At 38.9% G+C, this 20,977-nt stretch overlaps 1 protein-coding gene across 6 annotated transcripts in view; it reads right to left on the bottom strand.

Moving 5' to 3' along the window:
* Positions 1 to 20,977, bottom strand: part of MID1 (midline 1) — a 235,045-nt gene that overhangs the window by 76,129 nt on the left and 137,939 nt on the right. For all 6 annotated transcript variants that reach the window (XM_052664947.1, XM_052664946.1, XM_052664948.1 and 3 more), the window contains exon 2: positions 11,883 to 12,598. In XM_052664947.1, the coding sequence (XP_052520907.1) occupies positions 11,883 to 12,542 (660 nt within the window). In that variant the 5' untranslated portion in view covers positions 12,543 to 12,598. The remainder of the gene's footprint in view (positions 1 to 11,882; positions 12,599 to 20,977) is intronic.

Raw genomic sequence — 20,977 nt, 5'->3', positions numbered from 1 at the left:
ATTTACTAACTATAAAAAAATAGTGGACCCACAGACACTGAACATAAACTGATTTGGCTGCTTGGAAACTGTATTTTAGGCACCTGACTTGTGCCTCCACTATGAGCATATAGTGCCTCAGCCTTTCTAGCGAACACTTTTGTGCTCAGTGAAGATGGCTGGGTAACTAAGGAGGGAGAAGATGGAACAGACTGATTGGTCCCATTTTACAGTACTGAAAATCAGTATACAAATTCTGACTTTAAAATAAAAATACTGAAATTACACATATATGGGAACAAAAAAAACAGAGCTTCAGAAAAATTTTCTTTTACTTAGCATATTCTGTTTAAAATGGCTCCCCATGACCAAGTGTTTCACTGCACTTCAGAGTTTCTTGAGAGGATTTCTCTGCGATTTTTTTCAGAGAAATAATGACTCAGAGCCCTGACAGAGGCAGCTTCCAAGATCGGATATTTACCTGACCTTGCAGACCTCCTCAGGAAGGAAACGAGTTTCTCCAAGGAAAACACGTGACAGCAGATTCGCAGCCTGTTCTGCAAACAGGAGTCATTCAACAAGAAACTCCTGTGTTGAACTTCGCTGTGAATCGGGGTTCTTACCATGCTTAGAGGACATTGTTGAAAAAAATAAAATAAAAATCTAAAAGTAAAGCTCTTTCCCTTTTCTTTTGTTTTCTTTCTTAGAGTGACAGTTTCATTCCTGGCTACAAACACAGTCCTTACAAAATCAGCTGTCCCACATCTAAAGCTGTGACTTCTGACAATTACTTACCTGCAACCCAACAATTTACTTGTACCCTTGTATTTCAGACAGTCAGCTTTGCAAACAATAGAAGTAAAAATCAGACCAAGTTTCCCAAGTTACTGAAATGTTTTGATACTGTGCATGTTAAAACTGAAAGCCTTCACTGACTTCAGCAGCGTTGAAATTAAGCATTTGAGAAATCTAAAAGCAGATCTCCAAACTGGTCTTATTAGTTACATTTGTTTGTTTGTCTTTTAATTAGTAGTGACTTATTTGACAGAAAAAATTACACTGCTTTCAAAGGAGAAATTGCAAATTGATTTAGAGAGTGCAAGAGCACATTTAAAACTGCTGAAAATTCAGACTTCATTTAAAGTTTATTCAGGTGTTCTAAGATGTTTCAGTAGCTTATCACAGTGATATTCTTCCTTTTTTTGTTGCTTTTTCACAGTATTTTTCAAGAAGAAACTGAAAGACAATTATTAATCTAAAGATGTATTATTACTTAGCATTCATTTAAAGTTCAGACAAAGGTTTTTCCTTCTTGTCAATACTAACAAAGCTGAATGTAATCCAGTAAATTAAAATATTTAATTTAAAGAAAGAAAAAGTTTCCTCTGATAGTGTTTCTTACAAAAAAAACCAACCCTCATAGCTCACAACATAGCTCATAACCCTCATAGCTTATAACATCCTGCCTATATAAGAATTTCAGTATATCAGAATTTCAGGAGAAATTCAGGAGTATTGCCCAAGTCCTTCTGAAAAGAAAGCTAATTCAGCACAGTGAATGACAGCATAAGACAAAACAAAACAAGAACACACAAAGGCATCGTGGTTGCTGCTCTAATTGGTGGATTTGAGTGTAAAGGTCACTTGTTCCTCTAGAGCGATCAGAAGAAATGCCCAAAAGAGAGTGAAAACATTGTTATACTTCCAATATAATGCTCCCTCCCCCCCAAAGCTACAGCCATATTTTTAACTTGAAAGGTATATTCAAATGCAGTGGAGAGAACAAGGTCTGCCCTTACTTAAGCATGTGAAAGAAAAGATTGCATCACCATAGTTCACTCAAAGTTTGCATAACCTCAGTAGGCATCTTGAGCTGGTCCTTCTGCTCAGCAGACACCTACAACCAATGAAAAAGTGCCTCAATGCTGGAGCTCCCTCACACGGCAGAGTTCTCCATTCACAGATTAACCTCCCATGCTTGGTTTCCAACAGCAGCACTTCACCAGAGAAAAGGAAATGCAGCTGAGGTGAAGACCACCCTGTATGGAAGGAGAGTGCCAGCTCTGGTAGGGCCATCCTGGAGCATGTCTGCCCTTTCCTTTTTTTCAGGAAAGCTGAAACTGTAGAAAAGGCCATACAGCAACCGGGAGGACCATGGCTACTGGAAAAATAAGGACTTTTTCTCTCAGGCATTCTCCTCCAATCTCACGTACATCTGCATGTACGTTTTTCCCATTTAACAAGTTAGAGAGTATGCTCAAGGTTTGTATATTGGAACATGTTCATGGCTTGACTAATTATTTTTTTTTTAAAACTGATGAGGTCAAATATGATTTGCACCATTTTAAAAGTTCCCTCCATTATTCCACTGAATGGATTTCTTGCATCTATGTGCTTAAAGTCTTCAGGCCATGAATATAATATTTTAAATATCTATTCGGTTGAACTACCATGTAAACACTGACCATTATCTTTCTTAACTTTTAGTAACTCACTAAAAAGATAAATATTGCTTGGATTCAGTTTGAAGAGATGCATATTCTCCATATGCTGGCTTAATCTATAGATGAAGTTTGCACACACTGTGATTAGCCACAGCCTGCCAAGTCTGTGTAATGTCTCTATCACAGCTGTTGTAACAGCTGCCTATCTTCAATCTCTTGTAAAATCTGACTTTGCCACTGTAAATAAGAGAATGTGGGCATGCAGCCTCAAACTTCAACATCACTGCCGTAGAACAAAGCGGTGCCTTTCCTACCAGGGTGCAGCACCACTCCCCAGAGTAAGGAATGTTAATCCATGTAACCAATATAACTATACAGGTTCTTCTCTTTTACTTTGCTTCTCTTGTAGTTAATGAAAGATTATGCTCTTTACTCTTAAACATTTTATCTACTAGATAGGCTTAAAGAAGGAAAACTTCTCTGACATTCAAATTCATTATGAGCTGGAATTGACATTTGTGTTGCCAGTGTGAAATCTCACTATCAGCTGCACAGGTAAAATGGGAGAGCTTGTCTTAAAAAAGTTTTGTTTCCACATATGCCTGTGGATAATTTTAAGGAAAAGAGAAAAAATATATGAACAATTTCATCTTGCTGTTAGCCCTGAGATCCAGGAGCTCCAGCCCACTCTTGCTCCCCCCTCCTCACTCTGCCTGTTCCTATATGTATATTGCTGTTCTTATCTTTGTCTGTCCCCATATTAACTGTAATGCTCTATCACCAATAACTGATGAGATACAGTACGTAACAGAGTAAGAAACAATGCAGCACTGGAAAGTAACTGTGTTCAAAATGCCCCTTTGCACTTTTTAGCATTTTCAGAAGAGATGATACGTTTTATTCCTATTTGTTTCAATTTGTATGAGCTGAATGTCACATTAGAGACTTTTTTTGGTTGTACTACTTTTTAAATTTTGCTTTATTTAGAACCTTAACAAAATGCAATATCAAAATCTTCACTAAGTACTAACAGCTGAAAAACTTATGTCATAAAAGAGAAAATACTACAGAACAAGCCTAGCATTTAGTTATTTTGTAATGTCTGACATTTCAGTTATTTTTTCAAATTTAGGGAGAGTAATATTTTGTACTGTCATAGCAGTGTATTAACAGTTTGGACATCACAACTGAACAATTAGAATATATGCAATTTGTGACTAGGCTGGCACAAAGGGCAATGCAAACACTTGCACTGTTTCCCTAAATGATGTGCATGAGAATCCAGACTTTTCAGCACAGTGTATTTCATAACAGAATCATTACAAGAAATCAAACAGTAGTGCCTCCTTTCATTAGTGAAACATCCAAAATTTGTTTCTTATCTCATTATTTTCTTATCTTCCCATTACATGATGCCAACAGGTAGCCTGAAAATTACTGCAACCATATAAAATGTCTAAGTACATATCATGCTTGCTTTGTGTTTTGTTTTAAGCTTAACTGAAAAAATGCTCCTTCAAGAAAGGATTACGTCTCCTCATGTATTTGTACAAGTCCTTATGTTCTGGACTTAACTTTGAATAGAGCCTTTGTGCATTGCTATGGTAAAAATAGATGAAACCGTTTCTGTACTTTACAGACATGGTTGGCAGAAAGATTAGTACAGGGGGATACTATCTATTCTAAAGACACAAATGCCCATAGAAATTTCCTTCCTATGGGAGAAAAAAAAAAAAAAAAAAAAAAAAAGGAGATGCATTCTTGTGTATAGGCACGAAGTCGTGAAGTTTATATTATTCCACCAAAGTATGCTGAACACATCAATATTTGAAATATTATATTATTCCACCAAAGCATGCTGGACACATCAATTCTTTGAAGGGGTTGATAACAGCAGGACAAGGGGAAATGGTTTTAAGTTGAGGGAGGGAAGATTTAGGTTGGGTGTCAGGGGGAAGTTCGTTACTATGAGAGTGGTGAGGTGCTGGAACAGGCTGCCCAGAGAGGTTGTGGATGCCCTGTTCCTGAAGGTGTTCAAGGCCAGATTGGATGGGGCCCTGGGCAGCCTGGTCTAGTATTAAATGGGGAGGTTGGTGGCCCTGCATGTGGCCGAAGGGTTGGAAATTCATGATCCTTGAGGTCCCTCCCAACCCTGGCCATTCTGTGATTCTCTAATATTTCAGCATTTGGTTTCTGACAGCAGTTTTCTGAGGGTAAGAAAAAGGCTGAGGATAAGGGGTCTGTGGTAGTTTAGAAGATTGTTCTCATTATCAAAACTAATTAAAAAGGAAAATTGCAAAAGGAAAAACCTAACCTTAGGCACTGTTACATCTCTCATTTGTGCTGAATTTGATCTCTCTCCTACCGTAAAATACAAGTAAAGGATCATATTGCTACTTCATTGCAATCTGACCTACAGATTGTGAAGGAAGTTAAAATTACAAAATTCTGAAAGAGTAGACTGAAAAATGTAGGTAGGAAATATTAATTTCTCAAAACATATAAATACTGTGAGCATGAAAAGAAACCAACCAACCAACCTCTGATGGAGGGAGCTCATATGATACAGAGGCGATGCAGAGCTCCGGTCTCTGGATAAGTTTGTCTGAGTCATTAGAATAGCCGTCCACATGCATCCCTTCTCCAGTCATAACTTGGATTTTGCACAAGACCAACACCTGTTCTCCAGCCAAGAAGAAATTCTTAAAAGAAACACAACTTCTATTTCAACCTGCATAAACTGAAGAAGAAAAATCTATAGTAAAAAATAACCCTGCTGGCATCACAAGACACATGACTGAGAAAGTCAATGGTACATTACTTATTGCCTATCCATCATGTTCTCAGTGTTTTACTGACAGGTATGAAGACATTGTGCTTACAGTTCAGTGTCTGTTCTTAGGTAAGAACTGTTTAATTAAGTATTTACAGCAGGTCCAGAAACAGCTCAGAATCACAACACTAAGATAAAATCATCTGCTATTCCATTTCCTTTGTTCCTCCTTCACTTTTCACTGACTTCAGATACCTAATAAACAGAACACTCTCACTTCAGAGAGCATGTTATAAAAGAGAGCTGGAGAGCTGCGAAGGACAGGAGTCCTATCACATGCCCACTGTGGGTGCTCAGTCCAGCCAAAGAAAAGGTGTCCTAAGTGGGGGAAAGCAAAGGGGACAGGAGGCTGGATGGCAGGTTTGGGGGATCTTTATGATACTTTAATCATGCTACTGTGGTTGTGTCATTATAGAGCAGAATTCATATAATTTGTTTTTTTCTTCATAGAGTGATTTAACAAGTTAAATTAAAGCTCAAGAGAAACCTGAATGCTGAGTGTTCTGTAATGCTTGTTTGGGAGATACTCGCAGCCAGTGTGTTTTTTGGCTTAGTTTTGGTTTTTCCCTATTTAAAGCATACCAGCAATCACCTTCACCTTTGTTTGAAAATTTATTTGCTGTCACACTCATTTTCAAAAAACATTTGCATTAAAATAAGATTATACTTCAAGATAAGTTCAGAATACACATAGCTAACATACATATTCATGCACTTGCACACACCTCCCAGTGTGTGCTTCAGTGCAAGCTTTCATTTACTGACTATGGCAAGTTCTTTTAGCTGCACTCCTCCGGTCAGCTTTATAATTCTCCAAGAAGACACTAAAAGAACTCATTTGCTCAGTCAACGTATCAATTTTTTGAAAGTATGCTGTTTTTCTAAAAAATGTAAGTGTTCTACCTTTGAAAGGTCACCTTGTTTGTAACTTTTCCTGCTACCTACTCTGCCTTTGATTCTTTGTTAGGCAGCCACTATATTTATTACAAAAAGGGTCAACCTGCATCAAACTCTAAGAGTTCTAAGAGAGTTAGTTATTTGCCCTTACCCACCTCTATTTGCTTCATTTCCATTTTTATTGCTTTACTGCTTATTGTTAAAACAGAGTCTCATTCTGAAGAAGCATTTGTCTTTCATTATTCCACCACCATCTATCAATCATTTTATTATCTAAAAATGTATAAGCAATGAAGGGAGAAACAGGAGGTCATTACAGTAACCAAATTATGAGCTGGAGTAAGGACTTGAAGTCCATCACCTCAACGTTTTGGGTCAGGTGCGTGGAAAATTACGAAGATCATACAATCATGGAAACATAGAATAGCCTGGGTTGAAAAGAACCTCAAAGATCATCTAGTTTCAAATCGCCTGCTGTGGGCAGGGCCACCAACCACTAGATCAGGCTGCCCAGAGCCACATCCACTTTTCAGTAAATAAAAACTATTGTTGAATAATAGTTCATAATCCACATTCATAAATATACCAATTCAGACCACATCATTCAGAATTTTACTAAAAAATTAAAAGAAAAAAAGAACCAACAAAAACAATTCAGACAAGCAAAAATCACCACCAGTAATGTTGTTGTGAGCGTATTTATGTTATATGATTTTAAATTTCACAAAAGAAATATCAGATTTGGCAAACATAGTAACCTGAGAAAACACTAGACTAAAAGAGTATGATCTAAAGTCTGCCTTAATATTTACACATTAATAAAATAAGTCCTACTCGAATACCTGTGTATTGAAATAGTTCATTCCTACATCTATTCTCTTCCATGAAACAAGTTAATGCTTTTGAGTCTTTATAATACTGAAAAAGTATAGTTAACTCTCTGTGCTTTGTGTAAAATTACATAATATTCTGTACCAATATAAGTGACCACTCCTTAATTCATATACACTGAAATATGTGTTAAGTAGTATCTAATCAAACAGTAATCTAATACTACTCTAGTAATAATGCAAGTCCAGGGGTGCCATGTTTTGGATACAGTAGATTAAATAATTGAAATGTAGCTAATGTACATGTCATCAAATATATCTGTAGTGACCAACATATATGTATCTGAAACTTTATATAGTGAAAATATAGGCATATATATATTCATATAAATTCTATATATTAATGAACTACTAGGAATTATATATTTCTGTGCTGTTCAAACATAGCTACACTGACATACCTATTAACGTATGCAATATTGTTATCATACTACCATGAGCACTATAAGTATACAAATAAATAATAAAATGCATACGGACATATACTTACATGCATTTGCTTAATGTATTTATGTACAAATACAAAAATCAGTATTCCTGGATTGTCAACCCATCTGTTTGTTTGAGCACAGGTTTCCAAGCATTAGATTCTTACAGTATGCAGTATACCAATTAATAGTTGGAAAGCTTCAATGCATACTTTGACAGTGTCTCTGCAGAGACATTGAAATACGAGATGATTTTAACTCAGAGTAAACATATTGGAGGAGATATATTTTTGTGCCCAGTTTGTAGAAGCTGTGGACCTGACAAAGTCTCCTACCTTTACACAGCTGAAGTAAATTCGTAAGAGTTGAATGCAATTCTCCCTATGTGGAAACGACTTATGGTTGCTTCCCTCCAAAAATATTTGTGAGTAATTGAATTGACACTCCATTGAAAACTGAATCCTTGCATCCTGCATAAACAGCGGAGTAAAAATAGATGTGTATGGATTCTGCCAGTAAAACAAAATAAAAGCCATACAAACAAGAAGCTCCCTTTTGTTCTTGGAATTCCTGAGTGCCATTCATGGGACTGCCTTGCCTTCATAAATATGCCCAATACGTGTCAGTGCTAATAAGGGTCAAAAAAAACATGGGGAACAACTGCTAACCTATAGCAGTTTGATTTAACAAAGGATCTCGCTTGATTACGCATCACACAAAGCATTCCAAATATTTTCTTTTTTTTTTTGCAAGATTATGCATATCAGTGGCCAGATTCCTGGTAAATATGAAGAAGAAAAAATTCTTGGTTTCAATGGCACTTGCTTTATACCATTTCAAAATATGGTTTACCGTCTGTCTTCCCCTTTTGTGACATTTCTTCATGGCTTTTTGCTAAAATTAATCAGACATTATTTTTCATTCACACCCCCCTTGTAGCTTCTTCCTCTTTTCATTTTTTTAATTATTTTCTTAAGTATAAATATGTCTAAAGAACAATGGCAATTTTCACTAATTTTCTCTGGAAACATGAGCGCATATTTGTCTTTTCCTTCACATTTCAACAAGACAAAAAGCAAAAAATCAACATCAAAGGTAATTAGACAAAAATCTTTTCTTTGTAGTATTATACTGCAGTGAGCATGAGCATCTGCAGCTTCTGTTTTTACAACTTTCATTGTTTATGCAGCTAGAAGCTATTTCTAACTTATACCACAATTCTGATCATCACTTCATAAATTCAGTGATAACCAGAACATTTCTTATTCTCTGTTTTTGTCATGGTATATGATGTTTCTTTTTTTAAACATATCTGTGTCTATGGTCTAAAGAAAAAAAAAAAGTCTGTACGCACTAAAACATCTATAAGCATGTAATTACACCATTTGTGCTTAGTAACCAAGAATGAATTGCTTCTGAAATAAGTGCCCTCAGACCCTTCCATGCACAGTAGAAGTTCATTAACAAAAGCATCTCTCAGGGCTAGAGCAATAGCTGCCAAAGGAAAACACTTTCTCATTTTCAGATGTCCACAATTGCAATTACACCGACTGTTAAACATGCTTTAGCATAGACGTCTCTGCTGGACAAGTGTACAGAACTCCTAATTAAAGGGCTTCATTTTTGCCACAAAGGGAGCTAGATTGCAATGGCATCTATTGTCCTATGCTTAATGAAGGATGAGATATAGTTTAAATAATTAGTAACGCTGCTGGAAAAGAATGCGAGTAATTAGCATAGCTTGACACCTAAAGCTACACACTAGTTGCTGTTGTTGGCATCAACAATGTGTTGATTTAAAAAGAAAATTGCAAGAAAAGAAAACATCACATGAAGCAGTTTTGTTTTTCTTCTTCGAAGATACTTACTATTAGCCACCAATTTTTGAATGAATCCACTACCCTACTGACTAGCACATACTCATTCTTTTAGAATTTTTTTTGAAGATTTGCGTAACCCATCTATCAAACAAACCCTATGTATTTAAAAACCCTTGGCAACAATATAGCAAGCAACAACCTGTTTTTCAGATGGGTATTTTCTGATTAACTTGAACACTGCATTTAACGCTGACATCTGCACATTAACTGTAACTTAACAAACACTAAATGCAAGCTTGAACCAAAGACTTACAACAACAGCAAAACCAGCAGTTACTGAAGAAATGGTATTACCATTTATGAAGAAGGTTGCCTCAATATGAAAAGGGAACAATCTTGCCTGTTCGCTGCTAAGCAGTGATGTAAATAAACCTAATTCCTTTATTCCTAAGGAAGAAATCCAATCTACTAAAGAGAAAATCTTATTCTCAGAGTTTAATATGTAAAACAGCTCACACTACTGAGATGGAAGAGGCAATGAGGAAAGGAAGGACATCAATTTCTGATTACCTTCTTATGAACAGAGAATGGACTCTGGATCTGGATGGAACTCACCTAGCCTACTATCCCTGGGCTCAGACTGTTGTAACTGGTGGCAAAATTGGTATGATTGGTATCGCCACAGGGATTAACAAAGTAAAATAAGTCTATTTCACTCATGACGAAAAGGACAGTAATTGGATTTCATGTCGGCTAATAATTTCCTGTATAAACTACTTCCAAATAGTTTGAGTACAAGGAAAGTGTAAGTCTAAACAAACAAACAAAAAAACCTGTACGGATAATGACAGAAATTGCTTCTGTAAGAAAGAGTTATTTGATCCAGGCCCACTCTAATCATTAAATTAGTACTTGAATTCATTGATGAGTCTGGTGGAAAGTACTCTATTATGTTTCTGCCAGGTTTGCTAATCTGGGAAACATCTAAGGTGAACACTGCTTGTTTGTTTGAGATACCCATCCAGAGTCTGCGTAGGCATCTTTGCACAGAAAAGACAGAGATTATGTAAAAACACACAGATTTTTTTCTTAACCATGTGCCATATTAAGATCTCAAGTAAAGACATTTGCTTCTTGAAGTCTTCTTCCGAGACTAGCCATATCTAAGTATACCAGCATAAGAAATTTTGTTTAACATTTATTGGCATTCTCAAAAATGCACTTAGCTAATACTGAACTTCAAAGGTATTTCACATCAAATTACACATTCCTACTCTTATCAAGTTGATAAATGATACAGGTGTTTAGTCTCTGTTAGCTTGCTGAACCGTAGCACCTGGCAAGCATTCACATTTAGAGCCCACGTCCCATTTTAGCAGGGGCTAAACTCTTCATTATTTAAAAAAAAACAAACAAGCACTTCTTCAGGAGAAAAAAAAAAAAAAGGAAAGCTGAAATAACAACTTTAACTTTAAAAAAATTAATCAAGAAATGGAAAGAAGTTAGCAGGTCCAAGTAAAGAATAGAGCACGATATGCATATCTGCACATGCACAGAGGCATGAAAAACATGTGGCATGCAGAATTTACCTGCACTCACACAAAGTTATCATGTGTGTGTGTAGTCTCACATTTTCATCTTCAAGTTATTTAAGAATATATTTCCAGTTAGTTAAATCTATTAATTCAGTTTCTTCTCATATCTCCAAAACTATGGCAGATTATCTTCGCGCTCCACACTTGTGTCTTCTCAACTTAACCAAGGAATCCCCCCCAAAACATTCGCAGACAAGTACATACAGACTAGCCTGAGGAAATCTCATTAATTCCTCTCCTCTGCTTGCAGCATCTAAATCAATGTGTTTGGTCCAAGGCTGCTTGATGGCCTCAGTGGGAGCCTGCAGAGCAACCTGAGCAGGTCTGCATCATGGCCTTTTGTTTCACTCAGTGAGGACACCCCACATGGGCCAGGTGGGTGCCAGCTGGGTGCCAGGTGAGAGGGGGGAACTATGGAATGCCACAAGGAGCTGAAAGAGATTTTTGGTTTAGTTTCCTTCAGGGCAGCATGGGAGGACTGGGGCTGGCATTTGGTCTCCCTGGCTGACAAGGCAGCTCAGCCCCTGAAATCAGCAGGTATAATTGCATTTCTTATTAGCAGTGATGCAAAGGGTTTTCTATGATAAAAACAGCTTGATAAAAAATAATCAACAGCAGAGCGTATGCAAAGAACACCAACATTTCCATCAGGGCCTGTGTATGTGCAGCCAACACAAAACCCGGCCAACTGCCATGAGGGAAGATGTGGATGGATGCAGATAAGCTAATACTTATCTAATACAGATAGCTTACTGTGCTAGCAATAGTGTACACTGCATGCAGCAGAAAAATCAAAGCACAACCAAGGAATCTTTCTTCAAGGGAAAACTTGATCCCTTTCTGATAAGCACGCAGCGGTCTGTACATGCATCTCACCTGATGACAGATCTCACACCTGCCTTCACCAGCCTGTGCCCAAACAAGGAAACACAACACTGAACAGCAGGACACCTTCCCTCCCCACCACTCCATATGGGGTGCGAGGGCAGCACTCACCTTCAGCTTGTCGTAGCGCTCGCTTAGAGCTGCCACCTGATGGTCTCGGTGCCGCCCGACCAGCTTGCACAGGGCACAGATCAGTTGGTCGTCCGTCACGCAGTACATGTTCACCTTCTCATCCTCGTGCTCCAAGCACATTAATCCCCTGATGTGAGAGTCCGGGATGGGCTCAATCAGCCGGTGGCCGGTGAAAGGCTTCTTGTTGGGGTGCGTGGCTTTCAGGCATTCCTCGCAGTAGGAGACCTCGCAAGTCACGCATGTCTTCACTGCCTCCTGGGCAGGGTCCTGGTCACAGAACTGGCAGAGGACCTTCTCGCAGGAGGACATGCTGTTGCTGTCGAATGCCCGCTCCCGACGGGTCTCACTGGGGGAGTTGGGCCCACTCACCGAGGCTTTCTGAAAGCGGTCGATGATGTTCTGCAGGGTGACGTTGCGCTTCAGCCCCTCTAGACCACGCTGGCTGAGGGTGATGACATAGCGGCAGGTGGGGCACTGGAAGGCGGTGATAGACTCCACCGGCTCGTTGGAGGCGCAGTGGGAGACCAGGATGCGGTGCGCGCAGTTGAAGCAGAGACTGTGAGCGCAGGGCAGCAGCAGCGGGTCCTCAAACAGCTCCAGACAGATAGGGCAGGTCAGTTCCGACTCCAGTGTTTCCATCTTCAGGCAAAGCTTTCCTGTGGCGTCAGCGAAATCCAGGGAAGCTGATCAGCTATCTGGAAACACACGCAAAATTCGATTAGGCGACAAACAACATGAGGGGTCAGCCATGGGGGGTTGCCAGCTTCGCCGCGGCTCCCGGTTCCGGGTGGGAGAGCAAGCAAAAGTTTTGAACCTGCACATGTACATATCAAGGTATTTAAAACTAGATGGCTTTTTTTTTCTTTTTTTTTTTTCCCCTATTCTCTCTGTTCACTTAGGAATGCAAAGCAAAAGCTCCTTATTCTTTCGCTTTCTCTTTCTCGCTCATGCAATTGAGGAAAGCAGCAGATGTTTCTCTGCACTGCTAAAAACCCAAAATGATTAAAACAACAATGTGATGATTTTCAAACAGCCTACTACCACAAAATCAGATTTCTTTTGCAGATGCTATTTTTGGCTTTGCTAATCTAGTAGTAAAACTTTGAACAATTTCACCTTTGTATAGCATTGTGCAAGAGTTAGCCCAGTATATAACAGCCGGTAACCTTACATCTCTCTCATTGCTATTCTAATTCACACAGTTCTTTTCTCAGGTTGAAATGCTAAGTTATTGTTATATCACAGCACCTAGGGTACATATCCGTGTTCACATGTGCAAATATTTACATGGATATACACAGGGAACAGTGTATCAAGGAAAGCACATGATATTTTTATGTTTTTCACGGATATATTTATCGTACTATATTAATATACTGCTCCTCTGTATTTCAAGATAATTTGTACCGTATGTACAGGTACATGTACGTGTGTAAATATGACACGTGTGTTTGCAGTGAGATAAATTAGCCAGAGGATTGCAGTGTCCTAACTGAAATACCTCAAGAAAGATGAAGCATATGAAATTTCTACTAATTGAGCCCAAATTCCTGATGATTCTAACCTATGAAAAGAGCCTGCTGTGAGAAAAATACTGAAAAGTGAGATTTGGTTAAGGGTTTGTCTGTCTGCATGCTTTGCTGTGCAAACACTCTCCAACGCTGAAACTCCTGAATTACGCTTGCTCTAGTGGCCTTATTAACCATCTGAGGTGGATTAGGAATCTGTGACTTTTGATGGGATTTTCTTGAGGAAGCGGCAGTGCAGCCCTCTCAGATATCCACTAAAACTTCATTTTGCTCCCAATTCTGCTTTCAGCATCACAGAGAGAATGCGAAAGCGTCGCCCCGCGCAGCTCTCCCTGCAGAAGCTCCCGTCAGGGCCCCATCGCTGCCGCGAGCGGACAGCTCAGTGAGGCAGAAGCAAGAGCCGTACCTCCTCACAGTACAATCTATTTAAGCTTTGTTGCTCATAACCAAGCACAGCTTCAGATGGCACAGCTGCATGGCCCCCACACTGTAAAGTCATTGTTCTGCTGCGTGAACTCTCGCCTCCTTCCCTGACCAGGAAGAAAGAGGGGCGGACAAGAATCCCCCCAGACAAGTCTTGGTTCATTAAGGGCGAGAAGAGCAGGGGCTCATTAGCAGCCTTGGGAACCAAGCGTGCTTGAACCTCCTGCACTTCATGGCAATTAGAGCAAGGGGCACGGCAGCAGGAATACTACCTATAACCCCAATAGGAACCACAATGAAATGGGAGAGTTTGACAGGCATGGAGGCAAGGTTCAGGGTACCTGTCAGCATCCTGCACTGCCTGCTTGTGGGAAGAGCAGCAAGACGTCCGTTCCAGAATGTGCTTAGAAATTAGAGTACTCTGTCTCTTTGCACTTGGGCTTCCTTTTATTCTGCCAAGAAATTTGAGTGCTTAGGGAAAGGCACTGACTCTGCCACAGAATTTGGTTTCCTGACTCTTCTGTGATGCTGATATTACTTAAAATGAAGTTCAGTTTGCCAAAGACTAATTCCTTTATAACTGTCCATCAGATGCCATAATTGCATGGCTCATCTGGTCAAAATTAAAGGCCTGGCAATTTGATATAAGCAGGAAGACAGCTTCTCTGCTCTCCCTTCAGCCATAGCCACACAGCAAAGCAAAAGATGAAAGCATTTTCTGCAAATGAAGAACAGTTTGTCTTCCCTCCTCTTCACTCTCTGTATCACACAAGTCCCAGAAGATAAGAATCTCATTCACTTTGTTTGAATCCCTTCCACACCACAACTGTATACCTCATCATCCGCTTATCCTGCGGGCTGAAAGCTGCACTGGAAATGGGAGAAGGGGATTTGGGGCTGGCAGCAGACAAGGTTTTAAGGAGGCAAACCACCTAATCATTGCTCATCTCTTGGCAGCCTAGTGAAAATCTGCCGACCTCTCTGGTTTGCTTCTTAGGACCATGTTCCGGATATGGGGCTTTCTTCTGTGCTCTTCATTCTGCACAAAATCCCTCCTGCTCTCTCATGTGCCAAAAGGTTTCATTCATTTTGTTTCCTTCTCAAAGCACACTGTCTTAAATAAAAGGATAACCAAAGGCTTTTCTACGTTACTCATCTAAAAGACAGTTGAAAAGACTAAACCAACAGAAAAATATTTGCATCACTGACTCATGGAAAAGTGTTTGAATCACTGTCATGGCTCTGTCTAAACACCACCATCCTAACGGATAACCCATTCTGATCTATCCGACCTGATGGAATAGCCACTTACTCCTGACTAGCAAGAATGTCAAAATCTGATCCTAGACTGTAAAATTCTTGGAATAGAAGCCCATAAAAGCCTGTAATCAAAGTGGAGCACGCTGACAGAACCAAACAAAGACATTTCCCTGTTTCCTTTTGCAGCTGCCAGTAAGTCAAAAAACACCGCAACTGGGAGAGAGCAATGAAGACTTTAAGAGGCACGGAAAAGGGGCTGTATCTTCTGGGTAATCCACTGATTGCTTTTTAACTGACTGCAATTCTGCCTTTGCTTTTAAGCTGATGTCTAAAGTACATTGTGCAGCTCATCCAGCTATGGAATTTTTTCAACTCCTTGGTCTTAAAGTTTCATACTTTGTAATTTACTTTTGTGTGATAAGAGAATTCACAGCAGCAGTAATGAGCCAGAAATAGGCAGAAATGTAATGTGTATGGTTTATAATTCACACACGGTCAAATTCCATAGTCAACATGGCCTACGTGGAAAGCCACGAAGAAAGCCTCAAGACCCAGAATGGAAAAAAAAAAAAAAAAAAGAAAAAAAAAAGTCTTTTTCTTTCTTTTCTGTCATGGAAAGTGAGAAGAGAATCTATCCAGGAGTGAGTGAAGCTTCCTAAGAAGTTTCAATTTCCATCCCAGCTCCTCATGTTGATTTCACAGCAGGAGTTAAGGCTGCTTTGGTGCACCTTAAATTGCAGTAGCCTCAGTGACATGGAAGGGGAAAACGGTTGTATGTAGAAGGAGGGAAGATTTAGGTTGGATATCAGGGGGAAGTTCTTTACTACGAAAATGGTAAGGTGCTGGAACAGCCTGCCCAAATAGGCTGTGGATGTCCCATCACTGGAGGTGTTCAAGGCCAGGTTGGATGGGGTGCTGGGCAGCCTGGTCTAGTATTAAATGTGGAGGTTGGTGGCCCTGCATGCAGCAGGGGGCTTAGAGCTTCATGATCCTTGAGGTCCCATCCAACCCTGGCCACACTATGATTCTATGATTCTCAGCTGATTTTAAGAATCTTAGTAACAAACAGTGGTATGCAAAAGAGCTGGATATGTGCCACGTTCCAGAAGTCCTTGATGTGCCACCTCACTGACAAACCAGTTTGATACGTTGTGGTGAATGGTGACCAAAATACACCCAAGTAGGTTCAAACAGCATTTTATTTACCTAACAACCTGTTGACTTAAGACTACCACGATATGATTACTACAATAAGACTATTCTGGCTCGGCTCTTCCAAACTCATATATGGGAATGTTCACATATGCACACAGGACTGCAGACTAAACTAAAAATTAAGCACTTGTGGATTAAATGTTTTTCTAGAAAATACTTGCCAACTTTTTCAGTTAGAAAATAAAATATTAAGTTGCCACTAGATGGGTATGAAAAGAAATTTCACATGAAATATGAAAAACTAGGTATGAAAGGCAATAAAATGAGTTATCCGTGTATGCATGCATGTGCCTACGTATCCTAGATGTATAGTAAAAGAAGATTTATAGTGAACACACATACTCTTCCTGAATGAACCATGGCAAGTGCTTAAGCAGTCTACTATCATAATACACAGCTGCAGTTTTCAAAGCAGCAGTATTTTTCTGTTAAGTGCACCATAAAAGGAAAATTTAAAATTTATGTTCTTGTCATAAAATTTGGCATGGGCAATAAAAACCACTTGCAATTTCTTCTGTTAGCTGTAAAACAAAAAGGAAGAAAATGTTCTTCTTTTGCCATTTTCTATCCCTCTCCAGGATATAGACAAAATTGCCTTGGGAACAACTGTTCCTTCAAACAAATGAATCTGATTGCTTTACATCACATTCAATAAATATTTCAAATGTGATTAAACCAATGGAATGCTCCATAGTATGATTTGTCCTAAGTCCATTAGACGTTTTACCTTCTGCACCAGAGACACTAGAGCCAATGAGTAACTTGTGATGTTAGCAATTTGCAGCACCACAGCTAGTGAGATAATCATCTAAGTATTGTAATTTGCTCAGAATTGCACAGATAACAAATAATCAAAACTCAGATATGTTTTTTTAAATGCTTAATGAAAACCTCCATAACATTAAACAAAGCAAGGTTCACATGCCCTCAAACATGAAAATACTTGTCTACTGATTTTTTTTTTACTTTGTTTTGTTGTTGTTTTCACCCAAACAGTGCAAATTAATAAATATTCCAAGGGTAGTACCTGTTCAACAGCCTACTATGCAAAAGCACATACAAAAACTGAATAGTTTATCTTAGTCATACATTTTCCCTGACAAAAGAATCATTAGCTGTCTTGTCTACAAGGAAGTAACATACAATATTTCCATGATGTTAAGATAGCTGTTTGTAACATGCAAAGGATATTAATGCAGCAAAGGAACGTCTGCCATGTTGCTTGCAGTGATGCAAAGCCTTGATAACATCTTTCTCCACTTGAACCATATGTTAGTAACAGAATATATTTTCAAAAAGCCAAATCCTGTATGTTCTTCAGTGAGATGAACATATAACAGAACTATGGTCTTTGGCACAATATCATGTATTCCTTCTCACAGGAGCTAAAACAATAATTGAGCCTCAAAAACCTAATAAGAAAAAAGGAAGAAAAAAAACATACGAAGATCATAGCTCGTAAATTCAAAAGTAATCAATAAATTGCTGATTTGATATTATATAAATGCTGTACTGCATGCAATATTACACATGTGCATAAATCTGTACTAATGCACATTTGGAATGCTCTTTGACTTTTCTTTTTTATAGTCTTGCAATCTTTGTAGCCTTGCGTTCTTTAGGTACAAGATTTAATACTTCCTCAAAATGCTCAAGAGTAATGAAAGCAAAGGATTATTTAATCCTTAGCACATGTGGATCAGCATTAGGTCTACAAGCATTAGTGGTGTCTTCCTAACAAACTTAACCCTGAAGATCTGTTCCAAAAATCCCTTCTCCAACTAAATTCACACTTCTAATTGAAGAAACTGTTATTTATTCTGGGGTATATCACAGCAGTGCAACAACAAATATTGAGGAAGTGGGTCACACCAAGTCCCACCAGTCTTCATATGGCTTTGGTTGCACAACAGAGCTGGAAATCTCTCACTTCTAGGGATTTCACTTCTGTAGTGCCTCAGGTGACATGGTACTCTTTATAGCAGACAATACAACTACAAAAATAGCCAGAAATAGTTCAGTATGTTCCTTCTAGTCATATACTTTCACACACAACTGCTATGTTCAGTGCAGCCTGGAAGCACTGGGGCCCTAAAGCTACTGTAATTTTTTTAGTGAAGGTTTTAGGGTGGCTTCAAGAAAGAATATCACTCTAAGCATATCATAGTTGTCCTATGAATTCTTTTCCTGTAGCAAAGGGGGAATCAATAATACCATTTCAATTCATAATCACCACCTCCATCCAGATAAAAATGAGACATTATAATTTCAAAGGTAGAAGCTCAAACTCTGTTTTCTTATCAAAGACAGCCTTTAAAATAAACAGCAGCAAACGAAGTCCCAGAAACTACAACAGGTAGGAAATTGTGACCTCACTTGCCAGGCAGATAATCTGAATTTACACTACCAGCAAGCTGAAGGCATATGGTGTTCTTTTGAATGACTAAAGCTCCCTGGGCTTATAAAGCAGTACCTATCAAATTACACGACGCACTGCTGGCATCTCTTGCTTTCTGCTCCTCACATGTGATCATTAAAAAGCCCTCCAAAGTTTTTCTTTTATTTTTTAAAAGAATAAACAACATTCTTAGAGCATACTCTGCACATTTGCAAAGGCTAAAATGAGATTCTAAGTGCTGCAAAAAACCTCACCACCCAGCACCAAGGAGTTCCTCGCTCTACTTGCAGTAAGCTGAGCTGCCAAAGATCGATGGTGTATTTAAAAATCAAGATTGTAATCAGGTAATTAGAAGGGGAAATTAGCTGTGAAGCGTGGGAGTGTGGAGGATAAGGAACAAATTATATTTGTTCTCTGAAGGTAATCTATTTTAGAGGATGGAGGTAGTTAGAAACCTCTCTCAGTGGTGCATGAAGCACTCAGCTCATGTGACCAGCAGTAACAAAACAAGAACCTGCAGCTCTATTGCTCCACTTGGAGAAGAAAAATCATTGTGAGGATCCTCATCAGATCCCAAAGCTTGCTCAGCTAAAATAGGGATATCTCCCATCTTACCACTGCCACATGGACCACAGTGAGTGTGCTTCTGCTGCTCCACATAGGGGTACTAAGTTCCCATTCTGTAAGCAGAATTATTTGGGGAGCATTCTTTGGCCCTATAAATCAGAGCAGAAGTCTGCAAATACATCATAGCAAATCATGAGTATTTAGCACATGTATTAGAAACCTATTCCTCTCTCTTGCTTCCTATCCACAGGGGGTGGTATTCATATGAGGTGGTCTTTATCAACTCCCATGATAGTTAATAGCGAATGACAGGTATCTTCAGAGGCACCTCCTGTAAACCATTTTAGATTATCTTTAGGATAGAATGATCTGTGCTTCCTAGAACTCATTTCAAATATAGAGAGAACTTACAGTAAAATAAATTAATCTAACAAGTAACCATATTCGGTGTTCTTGAGATCTAAGAAGAAAACAGGCAATTCACCTCAGTACTTTTTTTGAAGAATGTTCTTATGAGCCCTGTAATCACTCATTTAGCAAAATTTGCTTTCAAAGTTCTCCTCTGGAATACCCAGTTTCTACTTTCAAAGGTACAAAAGAATGCATGGATATCTGAATAAACTTGCAGGTGAGTACTGACTTGCAGTTATTAATCCAAATCACCCAAAATGGGCAGAACAGTCCACGACTGAATATTCTGACCCTGACACAACAGGTCAACAAATGAAAACGATGAGATCAGCTAAAAAGAAAAAGAAATCCTGAGCTGTGTGCAGCCTACTGTTCTGTCCCTAAGACATTCAAGGGTTTGGCATCCCAACTCAGCCTTTTAGGTAAGACCATGTATCACTCACAATGAGATGCAAATCAGTCTTCATTCCTTGTTAATAAGGCCAAATCCTAAAGTGGCAAGTTTCCCTTTAACCTCTCTGGAGAACTAAGTCATGTCAGCTGCAAAGAAACAGAAACGCTTTATTGTTTGCCAAAGGCACACCCACTTGTATTTTATTTCTTAAGAAAGTGTTACTTAACAGAAACACACCACAATAAACCCTGGTGATCTCAAATATTTTCTTCTATGCATTTACATTCTTTAAGGGTGTTATCCTTTAAAGACTATTTAAAGACCTGAGACAAACCAAACATTAAGTGTAACCACATAATCTTGACAAACAGGTCTTTAGTAGACATGCTGTGGCAAAACTTCATTGCTTCAAGCTAAGAAATTAAGAACAGCAAAGAGCTGCATTGTATTGGCAATGTAATTTGCAGCTTAGAAACCAAAAGGGTAAATAGCACTAGTTCTTTTTAAACTCTGCTGATGACCAGAGAGCTCTGGGAGTTGAAATAAGTTAGGAAACATAATAACACCAGTTTCTAATCCATTTTAGCAGAATGATAAGAAAAAGAGATCCAGTTTACCTATACTTCACGTGATATAAACCAGAAGACTGAATAAAAGCCAGAAGCTCCATTATTAAATTTAAGCTCACTCTTCTAAGAGAGTCGTCTTTCTAAGATATCATGATACAGCACCTCTGTTGCTTAGAGTCCTAGTTCCTTCCAGCCCTGAGTCACAGGGTCATACAGCTCTTCTCCTGTGCTCTGAGAGTTCCTGATCTTAGGAGAAGCCTTGCCATGTAGCCTTACAAAATTAGCAGAAAATGCTTTTTCACTATGAG

This window comes from Tympanuchus pallidicinctus, unplaced genomic scaffold (genome assembly GCF_026119805.1).
Source record: "Tympanuchus pallidicinctus isolate F22 unplaced genomic scaffold, pur_lepc_1.0 scaffold6, whole genome shotgun sequence".
NCBI lineage: Eukaryota > Metazoa > Chordata > Aves > Galliformes > Phasianidae > Tympanuchus > Tympanuchus pallidicinctus.
This window is presented reverse-complemented; position numbering and strand designations above follow the sequence as displayed.